The sequence below is a fragment of the Parasteatoda tepidariorum genome, chromosome 3 (genome assembly GCF_982258835.1).
Source record: "Parasteatoda tepidariorum strain Cologne lab strain chromosome 3, Ptep-v5.0, whole genome shotgun sequence".
Lineage (NCBI taxonomy): Eukaryota > Metazoa > Arthropoda > Arachnida > Araneae > Theridiidae > Parasteatoda > Parasteatoda tepidariorum.
In genome coordinates, this window is record NC_141757.1 from 83,000,420 (window position 1) to 83,016,330 (window position 15,911).

The following is a 15,911-nucleotide window of genomic DNA, read 5'->3' on the forward strand; positions in this document are numbered from 1 at the left end:
CTTTGCCATATATTGACACATATTTTACAAACCGCAGTAATGTCAAATCCTCCCGTATAATCTAATAAAGTTTCCACAGAGCAGCAGGATTAAAAATTGTCTTTCCCTCATTTATTACATCTTCTGCATTAGTTACTATCATCACTGTTTGATTTAACAAGTAACGATGTCATCATCTGTCAAATACAGGAAGACAGGCTCACACCTTGAAACTAATCTTCTAAATTTTCTTCATCAAAAATTTCGAAAACTTAGATTTCTTTTGCTTGTTAAAGAATACTGTTATCATATTCTTCATGAATATCTAAAGATTGTTCATCAAGCGGTATGATCTTTCTTCACTATCGTAAGAACGTAGATGATTTTACCTTTGACCATGCTGCTGATATTCCATATACTGCAATCTAATAACAAATATTGCTTCTAAAAATTTGTTAGTGTTATAACTTCATGAATCAATTTTTTTTTAATTGTAAAAATGTTTCTCGTTAAATTTTTTGTGTAACTTCGGAACGAGCACGGATAATCCGCAAACTCGATAATCCTCGCATGGATAATCGGGAGTGTACTGTGTGTACATATATATATATATATATATATATATATATATATATATATATATATATATATATATATATATATATATATATATATATATATATATATATATATATATATATATAAGTTCAAAATGAAGAATAAAACAAAGAAAAATAAAAGACATATGAAAAAAAGAGGGTGGGAAATAATAAGTAAAAAAAAAATATCAAACAACATTTTATTTAAAAAATAAAAAAAATAAAAAAAAATTTAATTGTTAATAAAAAAACTGGAAAAAAAAAGATATAATCTTTTCTTCAGCCCACACGATTATATCCGCAAAACAGAGTGCTATCTGATATTGTATCAATAAAGCCAAAGCAACATTTATTAATACAATAGTGTGAGGAGCACTCAGAAAAAAAAAATTTTTTTTTTTAAATAACTACATAAAAATAGATCATAAAAAGTAAAAATAACATGTAAAAACAGATCATAAAATAAAAAGAAAAAACATTAAAAAGGGGGGACTATAAAGCGAGTAGCAAAATCATAACAACTTACATGGACTGTTATTTTTCAAGAATGATTTAAAAATGTTTTCGCAAAGAGATTGCCAGATTACAAAATATGAAAACAAAAGATGAAAACAAAAGCGCAAATTGAGTGTAACAAGAGGGTTTTAAAGTGTCGTTCTTACTGCACTGCTGAAGTGATTTGTTATTCTGGGTTTTGATTTGTTAGTTACCAAGGATGGGCCCGAAATGGATGTGCGCAAGGTAATATTATACTGGATAATTTTAAAAATTGATCAGAAATAGTTTTAGAAGATAGATGTTTATTTAAGAAAAAATATAAAATAGAAAAGAGAAACATAAATTGCCTGCTTTGCAAATAATTTTAGCTGCAGATTTGCACGATATGGATTAGCACATAGAAAAATTATTTAAATTATCAAAGAAAAAATTTTATTAGATAATTTTAACACGGATTTGCCCGAAATGGATTTGCACATGGAAAAATTAACAAAGAAAAAATTTTAGCAGATAATTTTAACCACGGATTTTCCCGAAATGGATTTGCACATGGAAAATTATATAAATTAATAAAGAAATTTTTAGCAAACAATTTTATCCACGGATTTGCCCGAAATGGATTTGCACATGGAAAAACTTTATAGATTTACCAAAGGAATTTTTAGTAAATAATTCTAACCACAGATTTGCCCGAAATGGATTTGCACATGGAAAGATTAACAAAGAAAAAAAAATTTTAGTACATAATTTTAGCCACGGATTTCTCGTTTTTTTTTTCTTAACTTTCTTAGTGTTTTCTTGTATTTATTTATTTATTATATATATATATATATATATATATATATATATATATATATATATATATATATATATATATATATTATAGAATATGCGAAAAATAATAAGCTTATTTTAATAATGTTATTTTCTAAGAAATGATTAGACTGATTTTTGTAATCTACTCACCGCATTACACCATCTATCTCACAATATATTTAAATTGTTTACCAGAACACATTATTTTTTATAATGGAAATGAAAAATTAGGCAAACAGTAAAAGACACTTATGATGACTTTTATCATACGTAATTTGAGAATATGTCAATTAACACAACTTGAAAATAATTTAAATAACTTTAATAGCACAGAATTAGTTTCATTTACATCAATAGCACAAAAGTACTGTAGAAACATCCTAAGCACACTTAAAAAAATTTGAAGGACTGATAACCATTTTGATATTTTGTGCAGATCACCTAATGACACAATAACTTATTCTATCACTACTAGTGTAATGACTACCCACAAATTGAATTTACCACATTTATATTTCTCTTTATAATTGTATAATTTTGATATTTTCTGCATACACGAGATACAAAGTTCTTTTTTTGGACATAAAGAAACAAGAATGTTAGTACCAATAACTGAGTTTTGGTATACTACATTTCTCTTTTAAATGAGCTTGATTCAACTTTCTAAAATTCCTCGGAACTGGAAATTTCAAAAAAATTAGTAATGAATTAGGGATTTCAAAAAATGTGATTTCTAAAAATTTCATAAAAATCTAAAACGATCAGGATGATAATTACAATATCCTCAAATCATCCTTATAACAGAAATAAAAATTAAAAAATAAAACTAATACAAGAAAAATTCACATTACATAAAGAAATTCCTCATCAGTGATAGATAAATAAGCAACTTTAATAAATAAAGTATCCATTCTAATAAACATATTTACCTTGGCCAAGAGTTCCATTATAATAATACTGAAAGTAGTGATTTTTTACTTCTAAAAATATAAAGAAATTGAAATTTTAATTATTTATATTAATATACACTAAAAAAATATACATTTCCGGCCACACAAATGATTTTTGAAATTGTAATAAAGTAAATACAGAATTAAAAATGAATTATTTATTTTAATATTTCATTACTTCATCACAATGAAATTTTTTTTTCCTTTTTTTTTTTTTTTTTTTTTGAAATGCAATGCAAAATTTCCAAAAGTTATTAAAATATAAATTCCTGTAAAATTTAGGGGAAAAAAAGACAATTGTAAATTTGCATTTATGATAATATTTTCTGAATACAAATTAATTAAAAGAAAATGAAACTAAAAAAATTTTCTGGACGTCATGAAAATGAACTTTTGAGTCTAACTTGAAAATACAAATCACATTATCAAGCATTCGCTGAAAGTTTGCTCTATACTCTCATCAGAGAGCATAGCAAGTTTTTTCAACAAAAAATAAGTACCTTTAAAGCAGTTTTTAAGCACTCAAAAAATATTTTTAAGCACTTTCCAAAAAAAGTCATAAATATGTGTATTAATGTGTATTAATAAATAAAAAAAATTTCTATGGTTGAAAGTTCTACATTTATAAACATAAAATGCACAAAATGTAAAAACATTTCCAAAAACTTTACATAATCAAAATAAAATTACTAATTTCTGATAAATATTGCAGAGAAAATTAAGAAAATCATGTATTTTTTGTAATTTATGACAATAATCGATACTATTTTTGGAGATACTATTATATGCTATTTTTGGAGATACTATTTTTGGAGATACTATAATAATCGATACTATTTTATTTTTTATCGAAAAAATCTATTTTTAAAAGATAAAAAATTGAACACTTTTTACAAACACTGAATAAAAAAATATATAAAAAAAGCACCTTTAAGGGCTTTTAAAAAACACAAATCAAAAATAAGGACTTTTTAAAAACGATACGCACCCTGTCTCATTGATAAAATTTAAAAGAAAAGTGGAAAAGAGTACTTTAAAGTAATTTATCCTAATTAAAGTAATAATTCACACTAGCTTAAGCCTTTTTATTCCTAAAAAAGGATAATGGGTTCTAATGGTTACAAATTTAGAACTCTGAACCTGTCCCAACTTACAATGAAAAATATTTCATAAAATTGCTTATGATTTTATGTCAATCTTTTAAACTACAGAAATGAACCAGGTCCTAAGATTTTGCTGGGTTCGAATAGACAGTGAAAACTGAATCCTTAACCTGGCCGATACCGGATACTGTGCAGAAATTTTATTTGTTACTCGGTGGGTTCCAGGTGCCCCTTAAAATTTAGAATTATTACTCAGTCAAGTATTATGACATTTATACAAAACAATATCAATGTCCTAATTTTCTCTCAAACAAATATTTTACGAGATATAGTTCAAGGAAATTTATTATTCGCCTGAATAAATAAAAACATATGCTTTTATTTCAAGATTTTATTAATACATTTTAAAAAAGTAATTTGGGCTGACTGTGCAGATATAGAATGATTAATGTGAAACTTTGTTACAAAATCGAAACATCTGCTGATACATCTGCTGCTTCTGTTAAACATAGAATATTTTAATGAACTGATGATACATTAAATGAAAACTATTTTAATGATCATAGCTTAATTTTTAATCATCTGATAACTATAAATGTAATTTATGTGGAATGAAATCTCAGTACAATCTCATAAGCTTTTGGAAATTTGTTGAGAAATTTAATGTTACCAATGTTGAACAGAATATTAATATTGCTATTCTGCAGTTCTTAATGTTACAATTCAATCTCCATATCCTGGTAATTTTCAACACAAAGGATTAAGTAACTCCAAAAAGTAAGTAACAAAAAGGGAGCTAGTTTGATTCCATGAAAAATTTTATTTATGAAAGTAACACCTATTTGCTTTGCACAGAGGAAAAATCCCAGAATGCTCCAGGGTTAACCCGGTGGTAAGAGAACTTCTACCAGAGAATGTTCCCTAGTCAGTTTTTCGTTAAGTTACAAAAAATTAAGAAGGTTTTCTTATTTTTAAAATATAAACTGCACTCAAAAATTTATTTATCAAATTTTAATCATGCAATTCTCTGTTTTAACACATACATTTATTTACTAGCAAATTTATTTAATAAGAATGTTTAAATTAAAATAATTAATAAGTTTATTTGTAAGAAAATATTCATATTCTGTTTGCAACAGTAGTCCATTTTACTTCGATAAATTTCTAAGTTTATAAACTGAAATAACAAGAACATATTAATGCATTTACTCATTTGCTGAAAGTAAATTTAGTATGAGAGAATCATCATTATCCCTTATAACACATTTTTCTACAGTTGTTTCTACCAGGAGTCTGTCCAGGCTAAATTTACTACCGTTTAGCGGTACCTTCACAAATTCAACTTTAGGAAAAACAGTAATTTCACAAAATACTTTTTCGTAAAATTTTATTTTTGTATCCCGTAAGAAACGAAAAAATCCATATTTTTGTGTTGATTTTTTAATATAATTTTCACAAATGATGTCTAAATTTTCACAAAATAGGTACCTCTCAGAAAAACCTAGACAGACCCCTGTTTCTACAGCTATGCACATTTTTCTACATTTCCTATCCTTGAGTTTTATCCATTGTTCTGTTAACTTCAAAAAATGCCAACATAATTTCTTATTTCTTAGATTGTATTTATTTAACAATCATATTAATATATAAATTTAACTTAAATGGTTTTTAGCTTTATATTTCTGAATTTTCCTATTATTTTCCTCAGCAGACACTTTTTGTGGTGAACATTTTTCTCTGTCTCGAAGGTGTCCATTTTATTAAGGTTTCTCTGACAGCACAAAAGTAAAATATACTATACCTCAACAGTTATTTCAGCTTGGTAATTAAGAAAGTGAAGGAATACTTGAATTTCAAAAACTACATATTTGAATAATTTTAAAGGTACTATAATTTTAAATATGGGCGTGTCAAACATAAATGAATGTTACCAAGCACTGGATGCACAGTAAATTTGGTTAGGCACCCTCATGAATTTTACCCAACACATGATCCAGGATTCTCGGGGCTAAAAGCCAGGTCTAGGTGGTAAATTATTTTGCTGGGTCAGGGTAATAAACCGGATACTAAAAATATAGCCGGGTACTGGGTGATTACTGGCTATTGGTACAGCTCTATTTTTAATCTATATTGTAAATCTCAATAGTCAGTTATAAAACTAACCATTTAGTAATGTTTCATATGGATCTACTTAATTAATAATGATATTGTTTATGTTTTACCAAGAGAAATATCCTTAGAATCTTAGTATATAATTAATAAAACACATTAGATAGTCTAACAATTTTGACATTCCTGTTAGTTAATCTTAGTTCTACTATAATTCCAAACCTGAAATCAGCAATCAGTTCAACAATTCTGCAATTGCTATACTAAAAAAAAAAGTTGGGATAGAAAAAAGAGTTTACTATCCAGGTATTGCTAACCCAGCTGATAACTTCCCATAACATGTGATTTCTAAAAAACAAAATACAACAGCTGGTTGATTAATATAGCTATCAAATAACTTAACAATTTAGCTTAGCAAATAAATAAATAAAAATAGTAATTTAACTTACCATCTGGTTTAAATTTTTTTCTACTTTGTTTAGATAACTGTTCAGCAATCAATTCCCTAAACATAAATAAAATATGGATTATTTGTATGTAAAATTACTCAAATAAGATTGAAAAATTAAATGTCAAAAAATTAAGGGATACATCAGCATTTTTGAAAAGATCATGTTAAAATTATAATTAATTAATGACTCTATAAAACTTAAAAATTGCAAATTTCAAAATGAAAACCAATAGACTTTTTTCTTGTTATATATTAATCCTCTTCAGAGATAAGTAAATTTCATATATATTACATCAATGTGTATCATTTTATGAAAAACAAATTGTACAGCATATAATTTCATAATTTTTCAATTATTAAACAGTAAATAATTTATATTTACTCATATAATAAGCTTTATAAAAAAAAGTTGCCAGTTAAATTTTTCAGTTAAAATAATGAATTCGGAACTGTTTTTAAGAATTAACTTTCCACGATATTACATAACAATCTGTTTGGGGAAAAACATTTAAATAATTTTGTGTAACCAAAAGTTAAATAGGAAATTAAAAAACAAAATTGTAAATTCAGCTGCAATGGGTAAGCAAAAATTTGAATTTTATCCCAATAGAGTCTGCAATCATATATGTTAATATCATATTTTGATAAAATAAGAAACTTTCTGCGAACACAAAATTTCAATTGAAAAACTTTAAGCAAGCAATTTATCTTCTCTTGAAAATAGTTTCAACACCTTTGTTGCCACCTATTTAAAACAAAATTTATATAAAAATCATTGATTTTCTTAATATTTTTTAATTTTTATATTACATGCCAGCATATATTTTTTATGTTCACAGTTTTTGGACGATAACTAGTTATTGTGGAGGGTCACCAATGAGGGGAATTAATTGTCAACCTTCATCTATCAGAAGGTACCTCGTGATAGAATCAAGTGATATACTAGTGAACTTATATACTAGTATACTAGTGAACTTATATACTAGTATACTAGTACTTATATACTTATATACTAGTGAATTGGTATTCAATATATATATTGGTAGTTACGCCACATTTCTCTCCTTCCAGAATTTTATCTGTGATATAATGCGATAAACGGATACCACTAGTTGATTCATGCTAAAAAAAAATTAAAATTTATTTATATAATTTTTAATAATTATATTTTTCCTTCATAGCATTTCGCTCATTATTTTTTTTCCCTTTAATTTTTTTCGTTGCTTTTTTGTTTATAGACCAGGAAACTTTATTTACTTCACCTGGATTTTTTTTTCTTTGACCATTATATTTTTAAGCAAATCAACTGTTTTATGTGGATTATCCATCAATATTAGAAAGTTCTTATCACATCGGGGTCACCAATTAGAGGATTTATTTTTGAGACTATGTCAACCTTCATCTATCAAAAGGTACCTCTAGATAGAATCAAGTTAACATGTCCTATATACTAGTGAATTGGTATTCAATATTTATAGTGGTAGTTACGCCACATTTCTCCCCTTCCAGAATTTTATCTGTGATATAATTCGATAAACGGATACCACTAGTTGATTCATGCTTAAAAAAAACATTTTTAATCTATTTATATAATTTTTAATAATTATATTTTTTCTTCATAGCATTTCGCTCATTATTTTTTTCCCTTTTATTTTTTTTTGTTGTTTTTTTGTTTATTGACCTGGAAACTTTATTTACTTCACCTGGATTTTTTTTTCTTTGAGCATTATATTTTTAAGCAAATCAACTGTTTTATGTGGATTATCCATCAATATTAGAAAGTTCTTATCACATCGGGGTCACCAATTAGGGGATTTATTTTTTAGACTATGTCAACCTTCATCTATCAAAAGGTACCTATAGATAGAATCAAGTTAACATGCCTTATATACTAGTGAATCGGTATTCAATATTTATAGTGGTAGTTACGCAACACTGTCTTACCAAATTTTCTGTGGGGATATTTTCATATCATGATCTGCCATATCAATTACAATCGCCAAGGTGGCAAAAAAAATTTTAAAAAAACACAACAAGTAGATTTGCTAGGGGGTGGTTATGAATTGAGTTGCTCCCTTTCTGAGATGTTTTTTTTTTAGTCTCTGACAGGCCGCTACCCGGAAGTTGCCAAGACTTGGCAATTATTCTGCCACAGGTCATGATACAAAAATCTTAACTTTTCTTAATCTTTTCTAATCTTATCTTTTCTAATCTTAACTGTTGTTGCATCCTAATTTTCTAAAATTGATGGCAGAGCTGAATAAGCGAATTCTGACCGTTTTTTTTTCTTTCTTTTTTAAATGAGTAATATTTTTTTTAAATTTCTTCGAAGGTGACAAATTTTTCACAAACGATGTTCATGTATATTATGCATACCTGGTTTATATATTAAAAAATATTAGGAACTTTTAATTTAATAATTTCAAATTTCAATCTAACAATCTGTTTGTTGTTAAGAAATAAAAATAATAACCTAGCAATCTAAAACTTCTCCAAAAATAGTCAGATTACAACAAAACAAATGGTAAATAGTTATCACTCATTTAAATTTCAGATCAAAAGCAAATCTTTCAATCTCATTAAGAACAGAAATAAATATTTAAAATACATTTTTAAAAAAATCAAGGTTGTTCATAAAAACCCAAAGAGAGCTATCCTTAAAAAAAAAAACTGATTTTTCAAAACCTGGTTATATATACTCAGGTGCAAAGTCATTTATTTGAGAATTCTAAGCAATCCTACCTAAAAAATAAGAAAGTATCAAAAATATTTTTTAAAAAGATCATACCAATTAAAAAGGCCATTAGCTTCAATGCCCTCTAAAAGCATCACTTCTTGCTTCCAGCCCCACTTTTTAGGTGCATTTCTGAAAGCAGGTTCATTTTTATCAGGTGCCTCCTCTTTTATTTCAATTTCCTCTTCTGCAGAGCCATTAAGCATATCTTTAATATTCTGAATAGGTCCTTTATATAGATGCTTTGTACAGTAGTCCATTGTAACTATTTTTCCTTTTTTGTTCTCTATGAAATCTGAAAGTCTTATTTTACGACTAGGAACATAGTTCTTCTTCTCTTCATCTTCACTGTCTTCATCTTTACTGTCTTCATCTTTATTGTCTTCATCTTTACTGTCTTCATCTTTACTGTCTTCACCTTCGTCGTCTTCACCTTCGTCGTCTTCATCTTTGTCATCTTCATCTTTGTCATCTTCATCCTCTTCTTCATCTTTGCCCTCTTCTTCCCCCTCCTCCTCGTCGTCCTCATCCTCCTCCTCCTCCTCCTCCTCGTCCTCATCTGAATCTGTATTAGAGTCCTCAGCCTCCTCATCTGATAAATCTTCAGCAGTATCACCACTTTCATCATCAGCATCATCATCAGACGTACTTGTTATCACAGTTTCCTTGTCATCAGTTTCTTCATTAGAGGTGTTTAGTGGTTGAATTCTCCTCTTTTTTAACATAGGCATTGCATTAAACTTTAGAGTTCTAAAAACAAAACAGAAATAAAGCCTTGAGAATATGGAAGCAAAAACTGCGAAAACATTAATAAAAAAAATAATAAACTGCAATTGAGTAATTTATTTTATTTTCTGGAAAATCTCGTTTTGATAGCAGGATATAACTTAAATCATTTGCATCAATTATAATGAAACTTCACTTTTTTACTTATCATTAATCCTGTACTGCTATACAATGGAGTTCCTACAGTGTTTTCATTACAGAAAAAAAATGAGAGAGAATTTCTCACCCTTTCTCAAAAACAGGGTGAGATCTCAAAGTGAGATTTCTAAAAATCAAAAAAACGCGAATAGACTTGGAAAAAATATTTCTTTAATTATAATACATTTTAACATCTTCTAATTTTTAAAGCATTGAATATTTTTGCTGCATCATCATATGGAAAACGTTCTATATCTACTTTTTCATCAGCTTTTCTCATTAGGTTGCTCAAATGTTTATCAGTCATTTGTATACTATATTTTATCTTAATTCTGTTTTGAGTGCTAAATGACCTTGCAATAGATGCTGAACAATTCGGAATCACTAAGTAAATTTGTAGCATTGCAAAAAATTTAAACGTCTTACATGAAGAAATCTTACCTTCTGTGGACACGTAGTTTCGGAAAAATGTGTTCTGAAAGGTGTTCCATTATTCGGGGGGGAGGGGGGATTGTGTTCTGCTGTTTGCACTGGTTCTGAACAATACTGGTAAATAGGGAAGCTGGATAACAGGGATCGATGTTGAAAATAATGAAACATCAAGTAAGAAAAGTGAAACGGGTCAATTCAAAATGGCAGAAGAGGAATTTTTTTCCAAAATTCGCGCATTTTGAAATTTATTAATAGAATGCGCAATCTTCTCGCTTTAATAATTTTTTAATACGAGAAAAGAAAAAAATAAGCGAGATTCTCGCGCTGTAGTGAAAACACTGTCCTAGGAGCAAACAATAAAAATAGCTTGTTAAAATAATCTTCAGAAAACTATTTTATAAAAAGATAATCTTGATTTTTAACAAATGAACAGGTATACGATTATGAACACGATTATAATTTATAGTAAGTGTTTTTTCTTTGTTTTTAATAGTAAAAAACATGTTATCATCTAGATATTCTGATTAGAATAATTTAATTAATTAATAATTAGAATAATTTGACAGTAAAAATATCACAAAATAAAATTAAGAATCAATAACTAACATACACAAGGTCAAAAAAATTAATATAACAAATCTTGAACTATGATTCGACTCATTGTTACACAAAAACCATTACATATATTGTTGAAAAGATTGCAGCATTTTTCATAAGTTGAAGGTATGCATGCCAAATCACATTTATTTTTCACAAACAGTTCTCCCATTTACGAAGGAAAGCAAGGTCATGTGACGATTTTTTTAGGATAATGATAACTATATATTAAAATATTGTAAACCAGATTTGCTGTGCTTTTCATTATTAAAAAAAATACATCACAAAAATCTTTAGGAGATATCTCTCTTGTTATTCACGCTAACTGAAACCACCGAGGAGCCAAATGAAATTGCTCTGTTGTCTAACATGAAATAAAGTAAAAAAGAATGAGAAATTGCTTGCCCATGGGTGGTTAAAAGCTTTAGACTTTAAGGGTGGCAACTCAAATCAGATTTCAAATTTCCTTGATTTTTTCAGGTTTTCGAGGTAAAAAGATTATACTTTCCAGAGCAGCATGTTTTTTTTCTCTAAAAGTGCAGAAATGGGTCAATACTATTAAGTATATTATTTAAGATGTTATTTTTTTTAATATATCATCTAGAAAAAATAATTAGACTAAATTTAGTTAAATAACTTATCAAGATTTTATTTTTATTTTTAAAATTTTCAATGTTTTGGTACAACATTAACTTTTAAAAAAAATTAAAACAGATGTGGAGAAAATATGTTTAGCTTGTAGAACATATTGTTTTTATTGAATAAAAAAATGTTTTAATGTGGTGCATTAGGTAGTTTTTGCACTAAGTGTACCAATTGGTAAATACAGAATCGCCCAAAAAACATTGGATAAGCACTGTTTAATATATTTTCATTAGAAAAAGAAAACAATTCCTTTTGATTATACATCAATAAATTTTTATATTTATTTACATTTCAATATAGAGCCATTTTATACTTTATTTCATCCAAACAGTGGCCTTTATAAAATTCATTGATACATTTTCTTTAAACCAATATCTAAAGTCAAATGTTTAAATAATGATGATTTAGAATTATTTTTAAGAGATATTTAGTTTTCAAAAATGAACGTTGCAAAGCCAAAATTGTCAAATTCCTTTTGGCATATTTCATAGGAAAAAAACTGGATAAATTCTTTACATTTTATTTTGTTTTTCTCCTTACTTGAAATTCAAATATTTAAGAATTCCAATCTAACGACATGTTTTCTTAGTTCATTGTTCTTCTTTTAACAAGTAGACAAATTCCATGAGCATAGATTTCTTCGAAAACTCTCTTATAAAACATACATAAATTAAGTTTATCATAAAATTTTAATACCACATATTTAGTACATCATAACTAGGGCTGCAAGTTTGTCGAGGGAAGAAAAAAAAAAACAAATCCGCGGGAAATTTTAAAAATTACACAAATTCTAAACATAAAAAAATTTATTATATAAATGATGCAAAAGACAGAAATTGCACAAATAATAAAAAAAGCTTAAAAATACACAACAAAAGTATTTCTTTGAATTTCAAGCAATATTAATATTTTTATTTAAATGAACAGAATTTTTGTACAAAGTATTGTACATTGTCAGATTATCCTTCGTCTTTCATCTCTTAATACATTTTTATACTTAGAAAACGATCTTTCTGCGTCTACGCTGTATTTAGGCACCGACAAACTTCGAATTGCCACTTTTGGAGCGTTTGGTCTTTGATTTCCAAACTTCGATCAATTTTCCTTCACCAACGAGCAATTCCTTGACCATTGCTTTGTAAGAAGTAATTGCTGTGTAAACTCAAACATTCCACATTCAAACTACTAGTTACAAGTCCCTACTAACTACTAGTCCCCCCCCCCTTCATCTAAGAAACTGATTCATATTTAAGAAATCACAAGAAGCCGCCTAGGAAAAATTAACTGGATATGTAGAAAGGCAGTAGAAATTTCATTGCCCAGTGCAATAGCATGTAATAACAATTTTTCTGTCAAATATTTGATTTATAACATTTTCCTTCCTTTGTGATTCAAATTTGTTTTGTACTCTTACTGACTTCAGGAAGGTAATTACCCGCCCTAAGTGTAGAAAGACCACCTTAGTTGACAAGATTGTGATTATCTCTTATCTCTGAACTATTTTCATGTCATTTTGCTATTGATTCACTCCCCTAAATATCTAATCAATTTTACATGTTCAATTTAAGGTTCAGGAAAATAAAAAATTCTGTTTAATAAAAATAATAAATAAAAAAAAATCAAATTTTAAGACATTTTCGAGCAAGTCAAAACATATTGAGAAATTTGCAGATTTTAAGAAAAAAGATGACAATTTCGTGGAAATCATCGCGGTAATTCGCACCGCAACAAACCTGCAGCCCTAATCATAACCTATCAAAAAACTATTTGTTTTATAAAAACCGATTATAATAAGTTCAAATTAGATGGATTAAATTGTTAGTGTCAGACATCAATCACACGAAAGCAAAAAATGATTACTCATTTACAAATTGTCTAAACTCTGTAAATTTGTTTCTAATTTAAATATGAACTTGACTGAATTCTTTGCAGTTCTTAACTTACAAAATATGATAGATAATTAATTTGAAATTTTTTACTTTGTCAGACATAAAATTTTGGAGTCAGAGTATTTACTTAAATCTAATATAATTTTAAATATCCTGGAATAAAAAAAAAGTTAGCTACATTTTTTTAAATAACATGGAAAAATAGAAAAAAAAATGCAAAATGTAGCAAGTTCCATTATTTCTTTTATTGCTATTTTATATGCAATAAAAAAATATTGAAAAATATGCTATTGTATCATAAAAGGAAGAAAAAAAACAATTTTTTACTGTATTATTAGTCTATAACAATGTTACCCTCTCCCTTTAATATGCCCTTCAGTCAATTACAGGCCCAATAATACCTACTAACTATTTTTATCCCATTTAAAGAAAAATTGAAACGGAATTGTATTATTGTTGTAGTTTGCTATGCATGTAAGTTTATTTTTTAAATTATTTTTGCACATTGATGAAACAATAACAAACAATAAACATTCCTTCAATCAAAAACAATAAACATAATAGAAACTACTTACTTTGGTAACATATACTGTTCAATTTTAAACCAAATCAAAATAATATTTTTTACAATGACGAGTTAAATTGATTTAAAATTATAAAATCTCATTCAATATAAAATCTAATCAATGAATTTAATTTTACAAAATCTAAACTTATAACAGTCTTAAATAGTTCCCTTAATTCTGACATTATATCGTTATCAAGGAGGTGCAAAAACTAAGTTTTTCTCCAGTGCCATAAGCCCTAACTATGCCTTTGTTTGCTTTAGTAAGGTTTGGTACTCTACATCTAAACGCATATGGCAACCCTTTACCAGGCATTTGAGTTAACTTAAAAATAAAACATTGCACTTCATATATATAAAATTTAAACTAAATCGAAAAGCATCATAAATGTCAGAAAGACAAACATACAATAATTTCAGTACCATAATGAAGCATCTACTTCAGTGCCTAAATAACGAATAAAAAGAGAGAATATTGGTACTTATTCCCAAATAATCGCCAAATATTCTGGAACAGTAGCCCATGGGAAAAACATCACAGAAGGGCACACAAAAGCAAAACATATTTTTATTTCATTTTATTTTTTTAATTTTTGCAAGCAGGGGTCTGTCCAGGTCGAATTTACTACCGTTTAGCGGTACCTTCACAAATTCAACTTTAGAAAAATTGGTAGTTTCACAAATTCAATTTTAGGAAAAACCGTAGTTTCACAAATTCAATTTTAAGAAAAACGGTAGTTTCACAAAAAAAAATTTCTTAAAAGTTTATTTTTGTATCCCTTAAGAAACGATAAATCCTTATTTTTAGCATATTTTTGTGTAGATTTTTAAATATAATTTTTAATTTTCACAAATTATGTCTAAATTTTCACAAAATAGGTACCTCTCAGAAAAACCTAGACAGATCCCTGGCAAGTGAAAAATCTCTTTGGCTCCTTGGTGATCATAGTTGGTATGAACAAATACCAATATGGAAATATCACCAGGGAAACACACAAAGGTATGAGTAAATGCCAGGGTTCGTGATTTTTTTGATTTTTTTAAAAAAAATCAAAAAAATCGGATTATTTTGATTTAAATCGGATTTTTTTTTATTTTAATCAGATTTTTTTGATTTTTATTTAAATACACTATAAGAGCTTTAATTTATGATCAAAAAAACTTTATAAATGTTTAATCAAAATTAAATTAATATTAAAACTATATTACAACAATATTTTAGAAGCTCTAACTTACTAAAATAATTTTTCATTATAATGCATAGCGACCATTTTGATACAAAGGCATGATTGAAATTAAAAGACAAGATAAAATAGATAATTTAAAGAATACTACTTTAACTAATAACACAAAGTTTCAATTAGCACAGCATAATTTTAATTTAAAATTGTGATCTCTTTTTTTTCTCATGATTTATAAAATGGCAAAATAAATGCAACAGATTGTGTTTATAAATGTTGTTATTCATTAAAAAATAAATATTCAATCTATATATTTTTATGTTAAAATATTCATTTTAAATCCTTTATCAAAATACATAAGTTAAGCTAAAAAACATTTTTAAAAAAATCTATGTACTCTTTGGAATTTTTTTTCACAAAAGAAAATCTGATAATTTCA

At 26.9% G+C, this 15,911-nt stretch overlaps 1 protein-coding gene across 11 annotated transcripts in view; it reads right to left on the reverse strand.

Annotated features, from left to right (window-relative positions):
• Nucleotides 1-15,911, reverse strand: part of LOC107447980 (uncharacterized) — a 57,592-nt gene that overhangs the window by 23,239 nt on the left and 18,442 nt on the right. For 10 of the 11 annotated variants that reach the window (XR_015432618.1, XR_011637002.2, XM_087159704.1 and 7 more), the window contains exons 2-4: nucleotides 9,294-9,989; nucleotides 6,504-6,559; nucleotides 2,822-2,872 (exon numbers count right to left, since the gene is read on the reverse strand). Coding sequence is in view for 9 of the 11 variants with exons in the window: in XM_087159704.1 (XP_087015830.1) it covers nucleotides 2,822-2,872; nucleotides 6,504-6,559; nucleotides 9,294-9,989 (803 nt within the window). In the remaining 2 variants the exon portion in view is untranslated. Of the gene's footprint in view, nucleotides 1-2,821; nucleotides 2,873-6,503; nucleotides 6,560-9,293; nucleotides 9,990-14,053; nucleotides 14,131-15,911 lie in introns of those variants that run through there. The other variant, XM_071182280.2, reaches the window with a different exon arrangement.